This window comes from Phocoena phocoena, chromosome 16 (assembly GCF_963924675.1).
Source record: "Phocoena phocoena chromosome 16, mPhoPho1.1, whole genome shotgun sequence".
In the NCBI taxonomy this organism is placed as follows: domain Eukaryota; kingdom Metazoa; phylum Chordata; class Mammalia; order Artiodactyla; family Phocoenidae; genus Phocoena; species Phocoena phocoena.
Window position 1 is genome coordinate 46,839,451 of NC_089234.1, and position 24,191 is coordinate 46,863,641.

Sequence of the window (24,191 nt, forward strand, 5' to 3'; positions counted from 1 at the left end):
TAAACCTGTAAGTCATAAGGGAAATTAGAAAATATTTAGCAGTAAATTATATTGAAAATTTGATATAATAAAACTTGTGTGATGGAACTAAAGTAATAGTTACAAGGAAATTTATATTTAAAAAGAGGACTTAAAATTGGTCTCATAGCAATTAAATTAAGAAAAAGAATACTAGAATAAACCCAAAGAAAGTGGAAGGAAATAATAAGAACAAAAAAAGAAACAGAAAATCGATGTATGAGACAGGAAAAGCTGAATGCTGGTTCACAGACACATTAATAAATTAACCTCTGCTAAGAACACTGGGGTGCTGCAGGCAAAAGAGAAAGAATACACAAATGATAGTGTTAGGAATAAAAAGTTAAAAGGATACTGTGAATGGCCTTATGCCAATAAATTAAAACAGGTGAAATGAGAACAATAAACTTGAAAAATAACTTACTATGAATCATGCAAGAATAAATTGAAATTTATTCTCACAAAAATATATCTTTGCAGAGGTGACATCAACACCATTATGGTGTGAAAAGCTCCCTTTGTCTCTCCAGACAGTCTACAACTTCAGTCTACAACTAGTGAAACATTCCTAACTCCAGAAAGCTTCCTCTGCCCAACACAGCAGGATGCTGGAGAGATCCAGACATCTGTACATCTGAAGGTGGGTGAATTGGGACACACAGAGGAGGCAGAACCAGGGACTAGCAGAGGCAGTGCTGGGATCCTGGCCCCTGGCCACAGCGGCTGAGTCTGCAGCCCCACCGAACCCGGTAGCAGCAACAGAGGTGGCACATGAGACCTAGGCCTCCCAGCCACAATGGCACCCATAGCCACAGGGAGCCGGACAGCAGCGGTGGTAGGACCCATGACCCTGGTCCCTCCAGCCAAAGCAGCACCCACAACTCCAGCCTCCCCCACTCCTACCAATGACAGCAGCACCCACCAACTGAACAACGCTGGAGGTGGCAAAGGTGCCCATGACTCTGGCTTCTCCCCTTCCCCACTGTGGCAGCAGTGTCCGTGACCCAGGTGTCCCCAGACATGGTAGAAGTGCCTGCCATCCCAGTGTCCCAGGCGGCAATACCAGTGACAGTAGCAACACTGGCAGCAGCAAGGCACAAGCAGTGGCAATGAGGACACCAGAGACACCTCTGGCAGAGGTGCTGGAGGGTGGAAAATGCTGGTTCTCAAATATAGCCGGAGGCCACTCAAGAGAAACAAAAACTTGGGCTATAGCACCACCTACTGAAAAACAAAAAGAAAGGCCTTTAATTAAGAACTCGAACTGTTAAAAAACTTTATCTAAATAAGAAAGGAGTTTGCTCCTTCAAATGCACCGGCAGAGGAACAACTCATCAAGGACCATGAAAACACAGTATCACAAAAAGAAAATAACAATTCTGTAAAACTTAAAGTCACAGAAGATTGTGATCTAACTGATAGAGAATTCAAAATAGCTGTCATGAAGAAATTCAATTAGCTACAAGAAAATTCAGAAAAGCAGTTCAATGAGCTAAAGAGTAAAATTAATAAACAGAGGAATACTTTACCAAAGAGACTGAAACTCCAAAAAAGAACCAAATGGAAACTCTGGAGCTGGAGAACTCAATAAATGAGATAAAGAATGGATTAGAAAGCACTGGAAATAGAGCAGACCATATGGAAGAGAGAGTGAGTGAGCTTGAAGTTAGAAATCTAGAAATGATTCAGGTAGAAGAAGAGAGAGAAATAAGATTTTTTAATAAAGAAACTCTACAAGAACTATCCAACTTGATTAGAAAAGGCAACATAAGGATAACGGGTATCCCAGAAGGAGAAGAGATCTTATTTAAAGAAACAACAGCTGAGAACTTTCCAAACCTGGGAAGAAACTGGATATACAAGTCCACAAAACTAACAGAACACCCAATTATCTCAACACAAAAAGATCTTCTCCAAGACACATTATATTAAAACTGTCAAAAGTCAATGATAAAGAATTTTAAAGACAATCAGAAAAAAAAAAAAAGACAGTAACCTACAAGTTACCCCATTAGGCTATCAGCAGATTCCTCAGCAGAAACTCTATAGACCAGGAGAGAGTGGAATGACATACTCAAAATATTGAAAGATAAAAACTGTCAACCAAGAACACTCTACCCAGCAAAGTTATCCTTCAGATATGAAGAAGAAATAAAGTCTTTGCCAGACAAACAAAAGCTGAGGGAGTTCATCACTACTAGACCTGCCTTACAAGAAATGTTGAAAGGAGCTCTTCTACCTGAAACAAAATGGCGAAAGTACAAAAAACTTTGAGTAGGTAATAGACAGAATCAGAAAATTGTAACTCTTCACCAGAGTTAGTTGTTAAACAATTATAGCATAAAGGTTAAAGGGAGGGGGGAAAGTATTAAAAGCAACTATAGCTACTTCAATTTGGTAATAAACTCACAACATAAAAAGGGATAATTTGTGGCAACAAACATAAAAGGGGAAGAAGACAAGGACAAAATCTGTATAGGCAAGTGAAGATGAGACGCTTTCAGCAGAAAAAGAACTACGTAATCTATGAGACAGTTTATACAAACCTCATGGTAACCACAAAACTAAAATCTAGAGCAGAGAAATGAAACATAAAAAAGAGGAAACTTAGAAAAATATCATATAAAACCACCAAATTAAAATGACAGAAAATCAAGGAAAAAGAAACAATGAAAATACAGAGCAACCAGAAAACAAAAGATTAAATGGCAGTACTGAGTCTTCATATATCAATAATCACCCTAAATGTAAATGGACTGAATTCACCAATCAAAAGACACAGAGTGGCTGAACAGATTAAAAAACAAGACCCAACTATATGCTGTCTCCAGGAGACTCATCTCAGCTCTAAAGACAAATATAGGCTCGAAGTAAAGATATGGAAAATGATACTCTAAGCAAATAGCAGCCAAAAAACAAAAAACAGGTGCAGCCATACTCGTATCAGACAAAATAGACTTCAAGCCAAAAAAGATTACAAGAGACAAAAATGGACATTATATAAAGGGGATAATCCATCAAGCAGACATAACTATTAATGTATTTGCACCTAATGTAGGAGCACCAAAATATATAAAGCAATTTTAACAAACCTAAAGGGAGAAATTGACAGCAACACAATAATAGTAGGGGACTTTAATACCCCACTTACATCAATAGATAGATTACTAAGATAAGAAGTTCAACAGGGAAACACAGGCCTTAAGTGAAACATTAGAGCAGATGGACTTAAATGAATACAGAACATTCCATCCCAAATCAGCAGAATATACATTCTTTTCAGGTGTACATAGAAATTCTCAAGGATGGACCATATGTTGGGACACAGATCTCAATAAATTTAAGAAGAATGAAATCATATCAAGCATCTTTTCCAATCACACCTGTATGAAACTAGAAATCGACTACAAGAAGAAAGCTGGAAAAACCACAAATAGGCGGCATGAAAATCTGTGTGATGCAGTAAAAGCAGTTCTAAGAGGGAAGTTTATAGCAACACAGTCCTACCTAAAGAAATAAGAAAAATCTCAAAAAACCATCTAAACTTACACCTAAATGAACTAGAAAAAGAAAAACAAACAAAGCCCGAAGTCAGTAGAAGGAAGGAAATAATAACAACCATAATGGAAATAAATGAAATAGAGACTAAAAAGACAATAGTATGAAACTAAGACATGGTTCTTAGAAAAGATAAACAAAATTAACAAACTTTTAGCTAGACTCACCAAGATAAAGAGAGAGAAGGCTCAAATAAATAAAATCAGAAACAAAAAAGAAGTTACAACAGATATCACAGAAATACAAAGGATTTTAAGAGAGTACTCTGAACTGCTATACACCAGCAAACTGGACAACCTACAAGAAATGGATAAAATCTTAGAATCACACAACTTTCCAAGACTGATTCATGAAGAAACAGAAAATCTGAATAAACTGATCACTAGTAAGGAGACTGAAACAGTAATAAAAAATATCACAAAAAACAGAAGTCCAGGACCAGACAAATTCAGTGGTGAATTCTACCATTCAAAGAAGAATCTCAAACTCTTCCAAAAAATTGAAGACAAGGGAATGCTTCCTAACACACTTTATGAGGCCAGCACTACCCTGATACCAAAACCAAACAAGAACAACACAAAAAAAGAAAATTATAGGCCAATGTCTCTGATGAACATAGATGCAAAAATTCTCAACAAAATATTAGCAAACCAAATACAACAATACATTAAAAGGATCATACACCATGATCAAGTGGGATTTATTCTAAGGATGCAAGGGTGAGTCAACGTTCGCAAATCAATCAATATGATACATCACATAAACAAAAAAAGGATACAAATCATATGAGCATCTCAGTAGAGGCAGAAAAAGCATTTGACAAGATTCAACATCCATTTATGATAAAACTCTGAATAAAATGAATAATGGCCATAAATGACATATATGTCAAACCCAGCTAACATCATACTGAACAGTGAGAAACAAAGCTTTTTCTCTTAGATTACGAACAAGAAAAGGATGGCACTCTCACCACTCTTACTTAACATAGTAGTGGAAGAATTAACATTGTTAAAATGTCCATAATTACCTAAAGCAATCTACAGATTCAATGCAATCCCTATCAAAATCCCAACATTTTTCACAGAAATAGAATTTAAAAGTCCTAAAATTTGTATGGAACCACAGAAGGGCTTGAATAGCCAAAGCAATTCTGAGAAAAAAGAACAAAGCTGGAGGTGTCACACTCCCTAATTTCAAATTATACTACAAAGCTACAGTAATCAAAACATATATAAAGAAGTCAAACAGGGACTTCCCTGTGGCACAGTGGTTAAGAATCCACCTGCCAATGAAGGGGACACAAGTTTGATCCCTGGTCTGGGAAGATCCCACATGCCGCGGAGCAACTAAGCCCATGTGCCACAACTACGGAAGCCCACGCGCCCAGAGCCCGTGCTCCGCAACAAGAGAAGCCACCACAATGAGAAGCCCACACACCGCAACGAGTAGCCCCCACTCACCGCAACTAGAGAAAGCCTGCGTGCAGCAACGAAGACCCAACGCAGCCAAAAATAAATTAATTAATTTAAAAAAATTCACACAACTCAACAACAAAAATTTTCTAAATGGACAGAGATCTAAGTAGAAATTCCAGAAATGACATACATATGGCCAACAGGCACATGAAAAGATGTTCAACATTACTAATTATTAGGGAAATGTAAAGCAAAACCACAATAAGATATCACCTCATACCTGTTAGAATAACTATTATAAAAAAGACAGGCAACAACAAGTACTGGTGAGGGTGCAGAGGAAAGGAACCCTCATACACTGTTGGTGGGAATGTAAATAAAAAGTATGGAGATTCCTCAAAAATTAATAATAGAACTACCATATGATCCAACTATTCCGCTTCTGGGTATTTATCCAAAGGTTATGAAAACACTAATTCAAAAAGATATATGCACCCCTATGTTCACTGCAACATTATTTACAATAGCCAAGATATGGAAACAATCTAAGTGCACATTAACAGATGAATGGATAAGATGTCACACACACACACACACACACACACACACACACACACACACAGTGGAATACTACTCAGCCATAAAATATATGAAGTCTTGACATTTGCAAAAATATGAATGGACCTTGAGGGTATTATGCTAAGTGAAATAAGTCAGATGGAGAAAGATAAATACAGTATGATTTCACTCATATATGCAATATAAAAAATACAAAATAAATGAACAAACAGAACAAAACAAAAATAAACACATAGATAACAGAGAACCAACAGATTAGTGGTTATCAGAGGGGAAGGAGGGATGGGGGAGGGAAAAATGGGTAAGGAGAATCAACTGTATGGTGATGAATGGAAACAAGATTTTTGGTGGTGAGAACACTATGGTATACACAGAAGTCGAATTATAATGTTGTACACATGAAACTTATATAGTTATAAACCAATGTTACATCAATTTAAAAAATGTGCAAAGACTCTAACAGACATTTGTCCAAAGAAGATACACAAATAACCAATAGGCACATGAAAAGCTTCTCAATATCATTAACCTTCAAGGAAATGCAAAGCAAAACCACAATAAGATACCACATCACCCCCACTAGGAGGGCTATAATCAAAAAGATAATAACAAGTGTTGGCAAGAAGGTATTCAGGGGCTTCCCTGGTGGCACAGTGGTTGAGAGTCTGCCTGCCGATGCAGGGGACACGGGTTCGTGCCCCGGTTCGGGAAGATCCCACATGCCGCGGAGCGGCTGGGCCCGTGAGCCACGGCCGCTGAGCCTGCGCGTCCGGAGCCTGTGCTCCGCAATGGGAGAGGCCACAACAGGGAGAGGCCCGCATACCGCAAAAAAAAAAAAAAAAAACAAACAAAAAAAAGAAGGTATTCAAACTGAAACCCTCACACACTGCTAGTGAGAATGTAAAATGGTGCAGTCACTTTGCATAATGATTTGGTAATTCCTCAAAATGGTAAACGTAGAATTACCGTAAGATTTAGCAGTTCCACTCCTAGGTATCTAGCTAAGAGATATGTAAACATGTATCTACACAAAAATTTGTACATGAATGTTCATAGCAGCACTATTCATAATAACCCCAAAGTGAAAACAATCCAAATATCCATCAGCTGATAAACGTATAATTGTGGTATACACACTGGAAAATTATTTGTCAATAAAAAGAATGAAGTATTGATACATGCTACAACATGGATGAACCTTGAAAACATTATGCTAAAGAATCCAGAAACAAAAAAAATCACATACTGTATGATTCTATTTATATGATATATCCAGAATAGGTATGTCCCTAAATACAGAAAGTAAATTAGTGGTTGCCTGGGACTGGAGGTAGGGGCAGGGGAAATGGAAAATAATGGCTAATGGGTATGGAGTTTCTTTTGGTGTGATAAAAATGTTCTAATCAATTGTGGTAATGATTGTATATTTCTGTGAATATACAAAAAAATTTATTGTACATTTTAAATGGGTGAATTTTATGGTGTGTGAATTATGTAAAAGTAAAACTGTTTTTTAAAAAGGTAAAAAAACAAAAAAAAAAGAATAAATCTTCTCTCAAGAAAACATCAGGCTCCTGAGATTTTACTGGCAAGTTCTATCACATAGCTAAGGAACAGAAATAGTAGGACTTCCCTGATGGCACAGTGATTAAGAATCCACCTGCCAATGCAGGGGACACAGGTTCGAGCCTGGTCCGGGAAGATCCCGCATGCCACAGAGCAACTAAGCCCGTGTGCCGCAACTACTGAGCCCGCAAGCCACAACCACTGAAGCTCGCATGCCTAGAGCCCGTGCTCCGCAATAAGAGAAGCCACTGCAATGAGAAGCCTGCGCACCACAATGAAGAGTAGCCCCGCTCGCCACAACCAGAGAAAGCAACGAAGACCCAATGCAGCCAATTAATTAATTTTTAAAAGAAAGGAATAGAAATAGTAATCTTTCCATAAACTCTTCCAGAGAATAGAAGAGGGAACACCGCCCAATTTATGAGGGTAACACAAATTTCATAGTCAAAATAGTCAAGAAAGGAGTGTGAAAGGCTGAACTTTCTCAAGAACAAAAATTCTTTTCAAAAATTAGCAAGTCAAATCTAGCAATAATTATATCATGAGCAAATTGTGAAGGAATGCAAGGTGAGAAAACTAATTGATTTACCAGATTAACCAGCTGAGGAACAACTGATAGGAACAATCATATGATTATTATGGTAGCTGGAGAATTGACATCCATCCCCCTCACCACCAACCCCCGACACGTCTGGCCAAAGGGGGCTCTCTTTGAGAAACACGTGCAATGTCTTTCAGAAGAGTGTCCTGTGGTGTTAAAGGCAAGATGACCTGGAAAGGTGGCAGGCAGGATAGTTTACTGAAATATTTGTTTTGTCATTGCTGCTTCAGAGGAATGAAAAAAAGACACCAACTATTTTGTTGCCTTGTTCTTTTGTTTTTCCCCTCTCGCTCCAAGGGGGTGGGGGGTTCTTTGTGCTCCCTTGCTTTAGTGGAATTCTGTGTTACAGGGATGAAAACAAAAGGTTATCAAAGTATGAGGTCCTTGAGGAGATGAGCCTGCAGAAGTAAGAGAAATTGTCCTTGTTAGGGGAAATGGAAGCAGCAAGAAGAACAGGAAGAGTCCCATGATTGGGAAGGATGCTGTTGTGTCTTACAAGTCAAGGACCACACCCACACCCTGGCAGTGCCCAGGCAGGTGTTGGGGGGGGGGAGATAAGACCTAGGAAGGCAAAGGCTGCCGGGCATACCAGGGAGGCTGGGCCCAGGCATCAAAGTTCCCAGGAGCAGCAAAGATGCCAAAGAAGAAAGTGAGCCTATGGGCAGCAGAGCTCTGCCCTCAGTTTCCAAGATCGGGTAAACTTCCCTGGTTCTCCTGCGACCCAACAGCATCCCCTAGCCCTGTATTGAGTTGGATTGGTTTTCTGCCAGCTCTCAGGGTGGGGGTGGGTGAACGGGGAGAGGGGCTTGAAAACAAAGTTAACTTGATTTAAAGAAAAGACAGTCCTGCTTTCACCAGCAAAGTCCTCTGGGGTCCCTAGGAAAAACAAAATGGAATCTAGGTGATAAAATAAGGTCTCACCTCCTCTCCTGTGCTTAGTCTAGTTTCACTTGCTCATAGGGTACTGCACACAGAGGCCCACACCACGCACCTCAGACCGGAGCTCCTAGTGCGAAACGGCTGCACGGGACACTGCAGCCCGCGGATCGTGCGCAGAAGCGATACTCAATTCAAGATGGCGGCGGTGAGCTGTGTACAGAGACGCTGCACCCGGCACTGCGATCTCCGCCCCCTCCCCCTCCACTCTAGATCCCTAAACGGCAGCCCCACCCCTGGCCTGTCAGGAGAGCAAGTGAGTTGGCACCTCTCCATTCTCTGATAAAAGAAGAAAGCTTTCCTTTGCTTCTGAATCCAACTCCGTCTCTTTCTATTTGCTGGAACAACGCCGGACGGGGACACCTACTCTGAAGAATAACAACGTGACGGTTCCTCACACCCAGTTTGTACTACGCATGCGCGGGGTGCTTACGTAGGACTCGGGAGACAGAGATACACTGATTACAGGTTAGGGAAGCAGGCAGTAAAGCTCTACCTGTCCTCCAGGTCTGGCCACTGCTTGAAGTTTCCCTGGGGGTCACTGCCGGCTTCTCCCTTCTGAGCGTCCACAACCGCTTCCTGCCTCGCCCTCGGGGAGTCCTTCAGGTCCTTGCACAGGTGGAGGGTGCCTCGAGCCATGCTGTCCAGGAAGCTGAGGATCTGGAGGCAGCTCTGTATCTTGGGTGGGAGTGGGCTGGCAGAGGAAAAAGCCGCACTCATCAAGTCGGCAAATGGCCTGGCCTTTGTGTCCTCCCAGGAGTGCGGAGGAGCGCCCTCTTCCTCCAGGGCCCCGAAACAGCCCAGCAAGCAGAGGTCCTCTGCCAGCTTCTCAAACAGCCCGGTCCTCCTAAAGAAGTCACCGTTGACGGGGTCCAGGTACAGTGCTGCAGACACAGCACAGAGGGTGTGCAGGACCAGGTCCAGGGTCTGGCTGGGGGACACTGCCCCCCAGGTCTGCAGTGGGGGCTCCCGGAGAGACCCCTCCAGGTCAGAGAGCAGGGACAGCAGCCCATTGAACCCACTGGAGACTCTGAAAGCAGCACGGCCTTTGGGGGTCTCCAGGATCCGGAGCAGAGACTGAAACCAATGAGATACAAGTGAGTGAAATGGAGGAGGCAGGTCTTTAACGCTGAGCTCCCCACCCATCCCTTCCAAAGCGTTCCGGGTGCTCTTCTGCGCTCCACTCCGTAGGAACAGCGAGCTACCGATGCGCGCCTTTGAAACACTGGGAGGTCAGTACCATTCCTCTTACTTTTAGTTTTGGGTTGTGCCTCAGTGTTTTTATTCAAATGGCTGCTCTTAAAGGCTATGCTGCTTTATAGGGTTGACTTACAGTCCTGTATCTTGACTTAAATGCATCTCCCTCCACAAAGCTTTCCCTGACCCTTAGCTTGTTCTCATCCCAGGCTGAGTGCTCACACCTCTAAATCCCCAATCAAAACTCTCACCACACTGTATTGAAGCTACTTGAAAATTGTCTCAGCCTTCCCCTGCATTGAAGCCCCATGAAATCAGGCTTTTCACTGCTGTGGAATATAGCATCTACTTAATAAATATTTGCTAAACTTATGGAATGAACCATTTCCTGTATTGCAAAAGGAGACTCAGTGAAATCTATATAAAGCAACTTATTACTATTTACCTCCCTCTCTGTGCAAGCACAGATACTTCTAATAAATGAAAGATAGTCAAACAAATCTACTTAAAACCTGGTGTGAAAATATGAGGAAATTAAGGTGGAGAAGAGAAATCCTAATGGAAGGAAACATATAGATATAGCATATAATATAGACCGTGTGTGGAGTTTAGGCTATTACAACACACATATGCAATCTACCTTCTACAGATTGCTGAGATTTTTACTGGACAGCCAAACTTTTAATTCCTTCTAAAATCAAATATTTACTAAGCACTTCCAATGTACTATTTATTGAGCCCTGTGCATGATATACACTAGGTATTCAATAAATGTTTCGGAAGGAAAGAAGGACTACATTTAAGAAGTTCTCATTCTGTGCTAAAGTTTCACACCTAAAAGTGAAGAATGCATGGATGATCTTAGATAAATATCAAAAGCCTCTAACTTTTGGTATTTAGTTATTTACTATTCATGAAAATAGCATGAGACTGCATCGAAGACCCAGGCTTCTTAGGCATGTTTCCCAGAGAATGGCCAGTCCCTGTAGTTTTGCTCTGGAGGAAGATTTGAATTGTTTCGTCCTTTCAAATGTTTAGTGTTCAGTGACACAAGAAAGAGGATTGTCCGGGCAGGCACAACTTAAAGTCAATTTCAGGATGCTTGAAACAAGTTTCAAAACATAAAAAGAAATTCCCAATTTGAGAGAGAGGGGGTGATGCTGTGTCTTAAATGCATGGTTTAGGGTGACAGTCCATAGCATAATGCATGAAAGTCCATTGACGAAGAGAAAACTGGTGGGTCAGAAAAAAAGGAGGGAAGGGATTAGATTTTTAAATTCTCATATAGAGAAAGTCAAATAGAAATTCAGTAAAGTTACAGGTAGCTATGAAATATGAAGTCATGCACTTTGTGGGACAAAGGTAATTTTCTACCTCTAGCTCTAAAATGCTGGTAACCCTAACCTAACACTAGAGTTTATCTGAAACAGTATAATGTGTACCCCTAACAACCAAATTCTGTTATCTAATATTATATTCTGCTACACGAAGCCTGAGCTGCTTGGCAGGCAGTCAACCCAAGCTTGGGGTAAGAAAGCACAAAATGAGCCAGGACTAAGTAAATGCATACAGGCAAGGCTCTTTCAAAGATGGAGAGAAACGATGACCAAGGCGCTGCTCAACGTGCTCCCACGGCCCCATCCATGACATTTCAAGAAATTAAATACAAAGATTGTAGAAACTAGGAGAATCTGTAAAAGGCCAAAGGCCACGATTATGTTCAAAATGGACAAATTATATAGAGTGATGTAAAAAGATTCATCCTTACCAGTGTGGGTCAGTTGGTCTTTTCCCAGTTGTAGGAGAAAACAATGCATGACTTATGGTGGTTAATAGATCAAAGACTACCCACCACAGCTCAGGGGGTGACTGTGGGGAAATTGAATTGTCATTTTGTTCTTTAAAAGAAACAGCATCAGGGCCGTGCACTAACGGGGGATCAAATGAGAGTGGTGGGATAGACTTCAGGGAAATGGGCTTTCCAGACTGCCTGAAAGCTAGAAGCAAAAGTGAAACATTAAGGACCAGGCAGTGACAACTGCTTTCTCCTCCTGGGTGAGGATATGACTCAACTACTTCTGAATTTGGCTCAAAACCCAGGAAAGTTTGATATTTGTAGACAGGTCCTTAAAGAGAAGATTGTATATAGACTGTTAGAGCAGATTCTTCAGAATAGTGACATTTGGTGAATGTAAAACCTTACGGTTTAGCAACACAGAGCTTTCTAGACTAGGCACGGCCTTTCTCTTTATAGACTGCATCACCACAGCTGCCTTCCCCAAACCCCACCCCCAACCCCAGGACACTGGGGCCAGTCCTCTGTGCCTGCCTTGTGTGAGCAACTCACTCCGCACAGAATATTGTTTCTTTGGTCAAGTTGGAAATGAACTCTAACCTTGAAGTGCGTGTGGTGGTGGTAGTTTCTTCCTGCCAACTGATAATCCACACAAAAGGCTGAACATTAACGTGTGGTACAGCGTGCATTGCATTGTGTGTCTCGACCTGTCTCAATGTGACTCGTGCCGTGGAAAATAAATACATCACCGAGACATCAGGAAGTCTTAAGCTGTGAAACTAGACTGTCTAGATTTATGTGAGTGTTTTCAGTGGCTCCTAAAACTACGATGAGGTTGTTCAAGGCAAATGGAATGAATGGAGCTCTTCTGTTTATCACATGACATGTGACAAAACAAACACCCAAAAGAGAGAATAATTAAAAAATAAAACTAATCAGATTAGAGCAATTGTCTAAGTGCTGGATGACCACTAAAACCCCCTCTTTCCTTAAGAAACAATCTTCCAGTTGTCCAAGTTGACACCAGACGTTGCTCAGAAGGTCTCCATCATTCAAGGAATGTTGAGAGCAGATATTTTAAAAAGAAAGCAAACCAGTAATAGTGTCTGTGTCTCTCAGAGGGTCTATCCTCTGTAATTCCTAGACGGTTCTTTTCTCCTCCTGTTGGGAGGGGTGGAGAAAAAAGCGATGGCTGACCTTAATTGTTGCTTTGTTTGATTTATTAAATTCAAAGTCATTATCTAAAATGGGGGTAATCTCATTAGAACTTAGACTGCTCTATTATTTCTTGGGATGGGGTTAATTTCATATTTGCAGAGTCATAAAGTAAAGAGCCCCAAATCCAATTACAAAGGCTTAATTTCATAGCAACTAAAGAGAAACATCTCTATCATAAAGGAAAATAAATACTGCACTACTTCGGGAAACGATTTGTCAGGAACTGGGGACCTGGGAGGAGGGTCTCCATTACTGTCATTCAACTTTGCATGTTAATGCATCACCTAGGCTTGAGAGTCTACGGAAGGGAGTAAATTTAATCAGCTGAAGTCAAAGTAATCAGGCTAGGGTTGACACATTTCAAGAAAGGTCAGCGTTAAGCACCTTTTCTCCTCCTTAACTCAGTTACCATGTCATCCTCTCTGAGTTAGTATTCCTCAAGCTTGAATCTATAAAATGGATGTCTGCTGCAAAGCGCTAACTATGTTAGGACTAACAGGATTTATTTCACATTCTATTATTTGTTATTCCTCATAATTTTCCATGTGTCATGCTGGAGGACCGGTGAGGTAATACGATTAAGCTCAGAGTTGAACAGCTAAATGTATATTAGCAAATCAATCTGAATTTGTGCATAACCCAATCACAGTCCCACTGGCCATGGAGAGGAAATTCATTTGCTTACATTATTCTTTAACTCGGTTATCATTTGCCAGAATTAGGTGGTGAAGTCACATGTGCCTCTGTGTTGGTATGGAAGCACCACTGGATTTTGGGAGCAACTGCCTTAAGTCACATGTTTCTGGAGGATTTTTCTCCTCCAGGGCAGCTGGCTGATTCTCAGGGAAGGGAAATCAGGGTGGCACCATGATGTGAATACACTTCAGAGATGACAAACCTTTATTGGGTGGTGAGGCAGGGAGTCCTGCCTTTGAAGTCCCCTCCCTCCACCACTTTCACCTCATCCTACCTACATCTGACCCACTTTGCAGGCACAGCGCTTTGGGCAGAGTCCACTGTCAACTGCCAAAAAAAGGAAATCTAGCCAGAAAGAACTAATTTTACATCTTTGTTTCCCAAGGGGTTCCCAAAGTGATGTAGAACAAAGGCAGATCCTACATCAGATTCCAGCAAACGTTGGCTAATTGCTCACACGACTTAGTGGTGGGCAAGGCTGGAACAGGCTCTGGGGCCCAATCCTTCCCCACCACCCACGGGAGCTACAACATGTTATCACCCTAGTCCTGGAAGAACAATGGCGGCTCTGGGCACCCTCCCAACTGCCCAGCAGTGACTTGGTACCCAGGGAGAAGACAGCACATTGAATGCGGGGTATGGCTCTGTTAAATAAGCTTACACAGTGTTCATCCCTGATGTGCTCTGTTGATAGTGTGATTCTGAAATGATATTGAATCTTGTAAAACACCATAATGACTTTACATTGCTAATTCTAGAAATTCAGTCCTATTACCCAAGGGCTGTCACTCCAATAAGGTGCTTCTGGGCTATAGAGTAAGCAAGATGAACTTTCCAAGAGCAAAGCAGAGAGCTTTTCTCTAATGGACACAAAAACACTTGTGCTCTCCAAAACTTTTCTCTCCATGAATCTGTTTGACTTTCAATATGAGAATGTCAGAAATAGATAGGGCTTCCAATTATTCACCCAATAGAAAACCAAAGTCCTAACTGCCTTGCTCTCTGCCTTCCCTGTTCCTTATTAGAGTAAGGCTCTTGTGAATTAAGCTGGACACAGACATATGAGAAAAAATGCAACAAACAGCAAAATGAAGAGGAAAAATCACCAGATTTTAAATCACTAGTCTTAGATCCAAACTCAACTTCACCATTCAGTATTAGAATCTCTCGGGGCCTATCTCTGCCCAATATTAAGATAGGACCACATGAAGCTAAGGTGCACTCCAGCTGTAAACTGTCATTAATTCTTGATATCTCTCTCCCTTACTCTCCCGTTTACATGCTCCCCTCAATCCTGTTACTTCACATAATCATGGGACTCCAGTGTCTTTCAAAAGACCTTTAACTTTCCTTTTTGGTTCATCACCTTCACTGATTCTTTGACCCTGTGATTAAATCGCTGTTTCGGTTCTTGTCATCTGCGAAATACATGATAACTATGGTCATAATGCCACTTCTGGATGGGATTCTCATGACACATTGGCCATGCTGAACCCCACAGGATTAGGTCATGAGAAGACATGAATACAGTTGCATCAGTGCCTGACATTGGCTCTGCTGAGAAATAAAGTAGGTAAAATAAACTGAATGCCATTCTCTAACTGGTAAAATGGTTTTGCACAGAGATAGTCATAGCTAAATAAGGTGGAGGGTTTAATTTTGGAAGTCAGAGCAACTTCGTATTGTATAAAATTCACCAGTGATCCAGAGTGGCATGATAATGAAACATGAGTGTGTATTGCATAGGGGGTTCTTTTGCACATAGACATGACAGGTCCCCAAGTCAGTTCCTTGGGAGATATTTGCATTTACATCTGCCCTTCTCTTAAACAGCATAAACAAAAGAAAGGGGATTTTTTTTTTTCTTTTAAGGCATAAGCCCGCAAAGACAAAAGAAATGGAAAAGCAGGAACAGCAACAAAATTGTGAGAGCTGTAAGGCCGATGATGTTTATTATCATCTTTAACTGTTTTAAGATAACTTGATGATTATTAACAATATTACAAAAACAAAAATATAGCTTCTCTTTGTTGTCCAAAGGTGACAGCCTAATTTTACTTCTCCCTTTGTAACCACTGTTCCTGTGCCTTTGACTGCCTTTTGCTTCCTCTTCCCAGTTCAGGTGTTCCCTCCTCTGTGAGCCTTCCTCAAACACGTAAGGCAGCATTGGTCTCTCCTACTTCTCTGTTCCCATGGCAGCCTGCCTTCAACCTCTGGGGCATTACCATGCTGCATCACCATGACTGCTTACTTAATATTAGCCCTAGTCTACGAGCTACCAGTTGGCAAGGGCTGAATCTTATACAACAGTGTGTCCTGAGCACTCTGCATCAGACCTGGTAACTGGTAGATGCTCACTAAATGCTGGGCAAGTAAACAAGGCTGCTGCTTGGCCACCACCAATTTGGGCTCCACTTCCATAGTTTACAGTGTGGCTGGGAAGTAGCTGCCCAGCTAGGGACTACATTTCCTGGCACGTCTTGCATCCAGACGAGTCCTGCCCAGATAAACTTGGACAGAAGTTAGCACGCACCAGTTTTAGGCCTGAAAAAGAGCGTGTGCCATTTTCTCTGCTCTCCCTTCCATCAGCCAGTTGTCTGATGGCTGGATTAGATGCCCAGGTGACTGCTGTCCCTGAATGACACTCCTCCCAATCACTGATTGGACAGTACATAAGAAAGAAACCTCTAATGTGCCAGGCTATTGAGGATGGGGGATTTATTTATCACAGCAGCCAGTAGTACTCTACCTGTATGATACAGTGACCAACTAAATGAATGAATGCGTGGGCAAATGCCGATCACCTGCTGCATGTCCATGGGAAACCCATCACAAAGGAGGACTTGACATCACCTTCAGGAGATCCAGTTTCAGCTGCAGTTCCCCTTGAGTGGATGAGCACAAAGCGCCCACAATGATGCTCATGTACTCCTCGGCGTTGATGACTGAGAGCTGCTCCAAGATGCTGAGTGAGGCTCCCCGGTAGCACTCATCATCCAGGAAGATCTTGATGAAGGGCACCATGCCGTGGTCTTTCAGGACAACTGGGGACCAGACAGAGAGTGTGGGGCTAGAGCGATGGGGGCCTTGGCACCTTAGCTTCAATTACAAGGAAAGCTTTTCCTCACAATTTCCAAGTTTGTTTGACTACATGTGTATGTGTTTTTTCCACGCATTAGAAATTTTTTTTTCAAAATCCATACCTACTGTTAAAATAAGAAGAGGAAGAGAGAAACTATGGAGCTGAGAATTAAAAAGAAAAACCGGTTTCTTCTCCAGTGAGAATTCTGTTTTTGAAAAAAAGTTTCCCCCTTTTCTATTTTTAGAGACGTAAGTAATACAAACTTTAATTGGATATAGCTCTGGTATTTATTTCCACATAATCCCCTAATCCAGGGCCAATGGCAATTCTCTCTTATCTCTGCCCAAATTCTTATTGAAAGCAAACCAGAATTTAAGAGTATGTTTAACTCGTAGGTAGTTTCTTGTGGCAAGGTGGGCAGCAGGCAGGATTTAAGAAATTTGGCTAACGGTATGTTTTTGTTTAAAAGTAATTCTAAGAATTTCTTCCCCAGGATTGATCTTTGAAGTAATCACATGTAGAATAAGAACTAGGAAGTCACTGGATCGTTCAAATGGTATGACATGGACTTGAGCTGGTCAACTCCATAAGGCAGGATTTCCCCAGTTATGGGCCAGGTATCCCTTACATGGAAATCACCTTGGAAGCCTGTTTACAAGTAGATTACTAGGCTCTACCTTGACCTGATAATTAGATCTCTGGGAGGGAGCTTAGGAATATGCACCTCCCTATTAACCAGAGCCTCCAGGGAATCTCTTATAGTCTAACATTAGAGATGCTCTACCATAATGAAATAATCATTCACATTCGGTATAGTTGACCTGTGAGGGCCTCAGATAAATGTGCACCAAATCACCAAACCCACTGATGTCACTTTGCTGATGCCTCTGCTTCATAGTATAATATACATGCATTTATATTTTAGGCACATATTTTTTAAGCATGAGAGCCACATGATCTTAGGAAGCTAAAATTTTTTTGAATGGATGAAGGTACTAAATCCATCATGGGCTGAAAGCACATCAAATTATGTCTCTTAAAAATGATGAGCTTTTGGGCTTCCCTGGTGGCGCAGTGGTTGAGAGTCCGCCTGCCGATGCAGGGGACACGGGTTCGTGCCCCGGTCTGGGAAGATCCCACATGCCGCGGAGCGGCTGGGCCCATGAGCCATGGCCGCTGAGCCTGCGCGTCCAGAGCCTGTACTCTGCAACGGGAGAGGCCACAACAGTGAGAGGCCCGCATACCGAAAAAAAAAAAAAAAATGATGAGTTTTCTTTGCCTGTATTTTACAATTTGAATCTTTTTTAAAAAGTATCTATAGTCAGTGCAGCAGTATATTAAAAGATTTTACTTGAGAGAGATGGGGTTTCTGTGGTCTCATAAATTTAAGATAACTCTTTGATTCCCAGCCTTATTTAGCAACCTAAACAGTAAAAAGTGTCAACTGATGTGTCTACCAATTTACTGTTGATCCCTGAACATCAACCAGTGAATGGACATCAGCCACAGCGATAGTGTTGGTTATTCCTTGGATATAGCCTTTGAACAATGACATAAATCACCAGGAAATAGTTAATGTTTTCCCAACCAGTGACGAGGTGAATTTGATACCATCCTTACCTGCATTCCGAACTGATCCTTTCAGAAGCGTGACCACAGTTCTCAGCATCACACAAGTCAGTTCTCTTTCTATATCCTGAACTGCAGGATTGGACTCTTTGTTTCCTGCCATATTTAAGAAGCAATGAAGAAACATTTTTAAGTACATGTGATATGGCCCCAACTCTCCAATTCCATTAGTTTCCTATCCTCTTAAACAAAGATGGGTATCATGCTTCCTTTATAAAGGAGTATGCATCCCAATTTGTAAGATGTGACCCTACAACCCTTACATCATAGGTTCTCCAACTTGAGTGCATCAAAATCCCCTGGAAGACTTGCTGTAAAATCCAGGGTATGTACATGGGGCATGGTTAGGCAGGGAAATCCCAGGCCCACGCTCCTGAGGCAGGGTGAGGGAGTGCTGCCAAGGAGCCATGGGTGTACAGCCCAGCAGGGCATGCAAAAGTGTGGCCAAGGTTTAGAGGGGCAAGCTGGCCAGCAAGGCCCTGGTGACTGACCTCTGCTCCAGGTGGGAGGCCATTGGGCCCGACAGCACCATGTGAGCAAGGTAGCCGTATCCCAGCTGACCCCGGATGTGTCCCGTACACCCTTCCATCCTGGACTTTCAAGCCTCTCTGAGCCTCCTTTCCCCTTTGCATTGCTGAGGACCTGTGCTTCTGCTGTTTCCCTACCTACACACTCAGACAATATCTACTGCAGGAGGTATCTGAAAACTAAGAGCTCATCAGGCCTGAGTTAGTCCCATGAGTCGGCTTCTAGTTACACCCATCCCTCCCACCTCTTCATGGGGAAGATCAGGCAAGTTATAGAAATAGGGAGGCTGCCTGTGCTGTGAAGCCATTTAGCCCAGGGGTACCCTCTCTGACTCTCAGGGCACCAGGTGACATGGGCACACTCACTTTCTCTGTTATGTTAATGGGTGGTGAGGCTGGTACACAGACCAGGCCCAGCTAACACTGGCCCCCACCCATTCCCCGCTTCCCCTCCTAAAGCTCCTGGAAGGCACCTGACTTCCTCAGGATCTTGGCCTGCTTCCGTAGCTGGGCTAGCAGCAGTCCCAGGAGCCCCGAGTCCCGGAAGATGTCAGTGAAGAGCGGATCCCCGCCGGCGATCCTGAGGACAGTTTTCAAGGCCACGAGGGTGACGAGCGACTCTGGGCTCTCCTGGATCAGGCACTGCACCTTCCGCAGGATCTCATGGGGCACGTAATGCAGCTCAAACACCAGGACCTCCAGCAGCTGGAAGAAGTGCATCTGCACCAGGGTCGGCTTCAGGGGCACGATCTCCACGAACTGTGAGATGGGCTGCAGGGTCCACTCCAGCAGGAAGAAGTTGCGGGCGTTCCAGGCCCACATGGTCCTGATGGATGACAGGACTTTGGTGCAGAGGACAGGGTCACTGGCTTTGTGGAAAACATTCTGCAGGACTTGGAAGGCCTGAAGATTCTTCACGGTCACCCCTGAAGATGCAAAAAAGAAATAATCCTGCAAATCATTTCTCCTGCCTATGCCTAGAAATACATGCTTGCATTATCACAAGGAAATACCATTTAAAGTTTCTATTTTCTAGCTCCTGTGGGTAAATGTCTATCAGAAGTCCAGAAAAGCCATATGCCCAGAATGTGAATAAGGCTGGAGTTGCATTGTCTAAGACATGCTGGGTAATTAAGCATTTGAAATGTGGCCACTGTGAACTGAGGCGTGCCCTGAGTGTAAAAATACTCATCAGATTTTCAAGATGGAACACTAAGAAAAGAAGGCAAAAAAAAGTCATTAACAATTATTTGTACGATCACATTTTTTAATGGTAATATTTTGGATATATTGGGTTAAATAAAATATATTATTAAAAATAATTTAACCTGTTTCTTGTTAATTTTTAAAATTTTGCTGCTAGAACATTTAAAATTACGTAACATGGCTCGCTTTATATTCCCATCGGGCAGCACAGAACTGGAGGATTGGTTTCAATTAATTAAAATCAAATGATGTTAAAGATTACTAAGCAAAGTCAGTTTCATTTCTAGGCAAGCTGTTAAATAAAGACACCTTCCAAACCCACTCCCTCCTTTCTCTCCAGCTAGAAGGTTAAGTCTCATTCTCTCTTACCCGGGAGATACTTCCTCAGAGAACTCCCTGCCTCCAGCCCTCTGTGCTGCAGACACTCGAGATGTTTCTGAAACTCCTCTCTAATCCAGCCACTCCCCTGTGTGTCTGCTGCAGTCACATCCAGTGGCTTTTCCTAAACTGGTCTCACAGCTTTGCCGCCTCCACCCTCTGGTCTGCGCAGGTCTCTCTGCCCATCTCCCCAGACTCACCCAGATGTTTCTGGTCACCATTTCTCTCCCCAGGCTGTACCTTCTGTCTTTATGTTTCTTCCCCCTCTTTTCTACCTGGATGACCCATCCTTTGCCTTGAAACTTGTCTTGAATGGGACCCTCTGTGCAGGGTTTCCTGACTGACCCAGGCAGAGCTAATTCTCTGCACTGGTGTCACCACTGTGCCTGTTTATCAGCCAGTTATTGAGTAGATTATGTCTCAAGGTTTGTGTGATGGTCTCTATAGAGAATTTTTAAGGAGCAGGCACCTGGCCTCTTCACAGTGGTACCCAGCATGGGGCGGAGTGGCTGCTGGACAGAAATTATCAGTACATGTTGATTGAGTTCATCAGTCAATCAGTCAGTATCTTGTAGCGCTAAGGAGGCACTGACTCTGAGCCTGGATGGCTGTTTCAGGGCCATCAGTCCCTGTTAGATAAGCAGATGTTACCAAGTAAGTCACACCTGTGATGGAGATCACAGGCTCCCTCCATTATCTGAGAGAGTCTTTGCCTTTTTAAAGCAAACATTTCGTCTCAGTCCCACCCAGGTCATCTGGAAAAATCTATAAAGGAGAGATTTTAAATCTCCCCAAAGGCATGACAGAATCAGCCCCTACTGTATCACTGACAGTTGCCACATGTTTGTTTCTGCACAGGGAATCAGGGAATGACCTGCACTGCCTTGTCAGGGCACAGTGCCAAGTGCTGTCAGGCACCCAGAGACACCCAATGACCCACCAGAAGCCTCGTGATGGAACTTGAAGCCTTCCAGCTGCGGGTAAGTGATGCTGTCGAACACCTTCAGCTCTGACCTCCCACAGGTTGTCAGCCACACCACCAGCCCAAGGAGCTCCTCTAGGTGGGGGTCCACTTCAATCTGGGTCAGCCCGTCATACCTGTGGGGACAGATGAGGCCAGCTCCCTGGACATCTTGGACGGAGCAGCCAGGTTTGCTCATGGTGCTCCTTGCAGGGATACAGAGGCAATGGAAATCGCAGTGCTGGGCAAGACCTAAAAGGTCTCCACCAGTTCAGCTCCAAAAGATACAGGGAGGGATAAAAGTCACTCTGTTTGCAAGCCTCAGCCCTTGATCTGAGGACGTGCAGTTAGAATAAAGAGAAACCTGTGAAGAGCCACAGCATCTGCTCACTGGAAGGCTGCTTTCCGTGGCCAGACCCCCCAGAAGTCATGAGCTTAGGGCACCAGCAGGGCAGAAGCAGCCCCAAAATGAGAGATTTGAAATTTCAGAATGGCAACAATACAGACATCATGGGAAATAATTGGACTTTGTTAGACTTCCTCATGCTTATTTCAAGAGTGAGTATTGTTTTTGTTTCTAATCCTCCCAGGGACTCTGGAAGGCAGGGTAGAGCTATCCCACCCAAGGGGCAAATTTGCTGGGTATGGATCCATCAGCTTCTACCAGTCATTGGTAGAGGGCTGGTCCTGGAGTTGTTGATCTATGGGCACTTCCAACCCCCAAGCATATAGGCAGAGCTGGTCACAGCCATCCCAGAAAGCCCTCCAACACAAGATGTGGATTCTGACAGGTGGCTGTTAGGCCAGCAAGCATGCAGGTGGTACATGCCACCAAATGGACTTGTAAAAATATTATTGCAATCACCCATTGGTTTCCTAAAGAAGTAGCTCGAAACCCGGCTGTACGTTGATTTACTTTTGCAATAAAAGTCTCTCTGGCCATGCTCTATGGAGATTTGTATTTCAGAAGACATTCTGAGCAGCCCCAATATCTGTCTTTCTCCAAAGCACTGCAAATGATTATGAGAACCTTGGCTTCCACCGTTTCTTCCCCACCAAGCACAGCCACTTACCGAAGTAACACTTTGAGTAGCAGAGGGTAGCCCTCCCCATTCTCAAACTCCAGGAACAGAGCAGAGGAGATGGGGTAGGAGTCCTTCACAAAGCCCAAGACGAGGCTCACTGCCTCGCTCACCTCGGGAGCAGGGAGAGTGTCTGCAAGCCTGGAGAGGTTCTGGAGGGAGATCTTGATGCAATCCATGGCTGCAGGAAGGAAACACACCCCTGCTGAATTCAAAGGCAATAGCTTTTCTTCAGTGGTCATTCCCTCCCCACCTGCCTTTACACTGTATATCAAGATGTGAATGAGAATTCATTCAAAACGCTTTTCTGCTGGCTCTTGGATCAAGAAGAAGCCTCCTCCATGAGAAGTGTCATCCTGAGAGCCACACTCGAGGGCCCAGATGGAGAGCAGGTGAAACAGGAAGTGGAAGGGAGCCTCTAAGCCCTCTGCTCTTAATTCCCAGCACACAGGACAGTCCGGGCCCATTAATAACAAGATGCAAGACGCCAGACCTGAGTGTCACAGAAGACCTTAAGGAAGCAATGCTGAGCAGAAATGAGCTTGATGAAAAGTGTAGGGAAGGATATATGAACATGTGGGAAGATGAAGGGCAAAAAGATGGTGTGTATCAGCTATTAAAGAATCCAGGGGGTTGGAGCTGGGAAGTGTGGTCCACAAGGGAGGGGGAGGAAGACAGGCCCCACTGGTATGTGGCCTGCTGTGGAACACACTGGTTACCCCAGAGCTGTGAGAAGCCAGGGAAAGAATGGAGTCAGCAGAGAGATGTCACTGGGTTTGCATTTGGGTGGATCACTGTTTTTAGGGCTCTTTCAATGGGGGAAGCCTCTTCTCAGTGCCAGGAAAGTCACACCAGCGGATCAGGAAAAGTGTCTACCAGAATTTGAGATAAGGCATTCTCAGTCCCTCACCTGCGAGGCCAAGGACAAGTTCCAAACTCTGCATGCCAGACAGGGCAGCACTGAGAGTTGTGGACACCAGGCTAGTCCTTACTCCCTGACCTTCTCCTCAGCCTATACGCCCATGGAAACTACTCATTCCCCTATGGCACAGTGCTTTTGTGGCCAGCTCCTCACTGCGGTGGCATTTTTCTTTTCCAGCTGAGAATAATGACCGCAGTGAGAGACCCCCGCCACCAAGGCAGGCAGCCTTTTCTCAGGGGTCTCTGACTCTAGTCTCTGAGGGGTGCCTGGGATGCTGAGCACCTCAGGCCCAGCTCAGCCCTGCACCATTACCACTGGGCCCTGGCTTCACTGGGAAATTTCAATCTTGAAACTGGGGATGAAGTTTTGTCCCAGGGTTCAATTACAGTAAGAGGGTGGGCTTGTACTTTCCCAGCTCTCACCAGCTGAGACCGTCTATTATAGGAGGCCCCAGAAAGAAGACAGGTCACAGGGCAAGTGTTTGTGGACAAGCAGGTCTAAGCACTTCAAATATGCCAACTCATCGAAGTGTCACAACAGTCCATTGAGATCAACGGGATTATGATCTCCATTTTACAGATGAAAAAACTGAAGCACCCAAGCAGTTAAGTGCCCAAGGTCACTCAGCTAGGAGGACAGAGCTGGAGCCCACACCCCAGGCCATCTGGTTCCAGAATCTAAGTCCTTAACCCTTACACATGCTGCCCAGAGCGGAACCTAAGGCACTGGAATCAGGCATCTCCAGGGTTAATATTTGATTCTCTTCTTCACTAGCTGGGGAGCCTTGGCAAATTCTTCTATCACTCAATCTGTTTCCTCTGC

The 24,191-nt window shown here is 43.4% G+C and overlaps 1 protein-coding gene across 1 annotated transcript in view; it reads right to left on the minus strand.

Annotated features, from left to right (window-relative positions):
* WDFY4 (WDFY family member 4) overlaps positions 1–24,191 on the minus strand; it is a 262,852-nt gene that overhangs the window by 224,211 nt on the left and 14,450 nt on the right. The window contains 6 exon segments of the mRNA XM_065893727.1: positions 9,173–9,753; positions 16,436–16,626; positions 18,285–18,389; positions 19,294–19,746; positions 21,345–21,502; positions 22,439–22,628. Coding sequence (XP_065749799.1) covers positions 9,173–9,753; positions 16,436–16,626; positions 18,285–18,389; positions 19,294–19,746; positions 21,345–21,502; positions 22,439–22,628 — 1,678 coding nt within the window.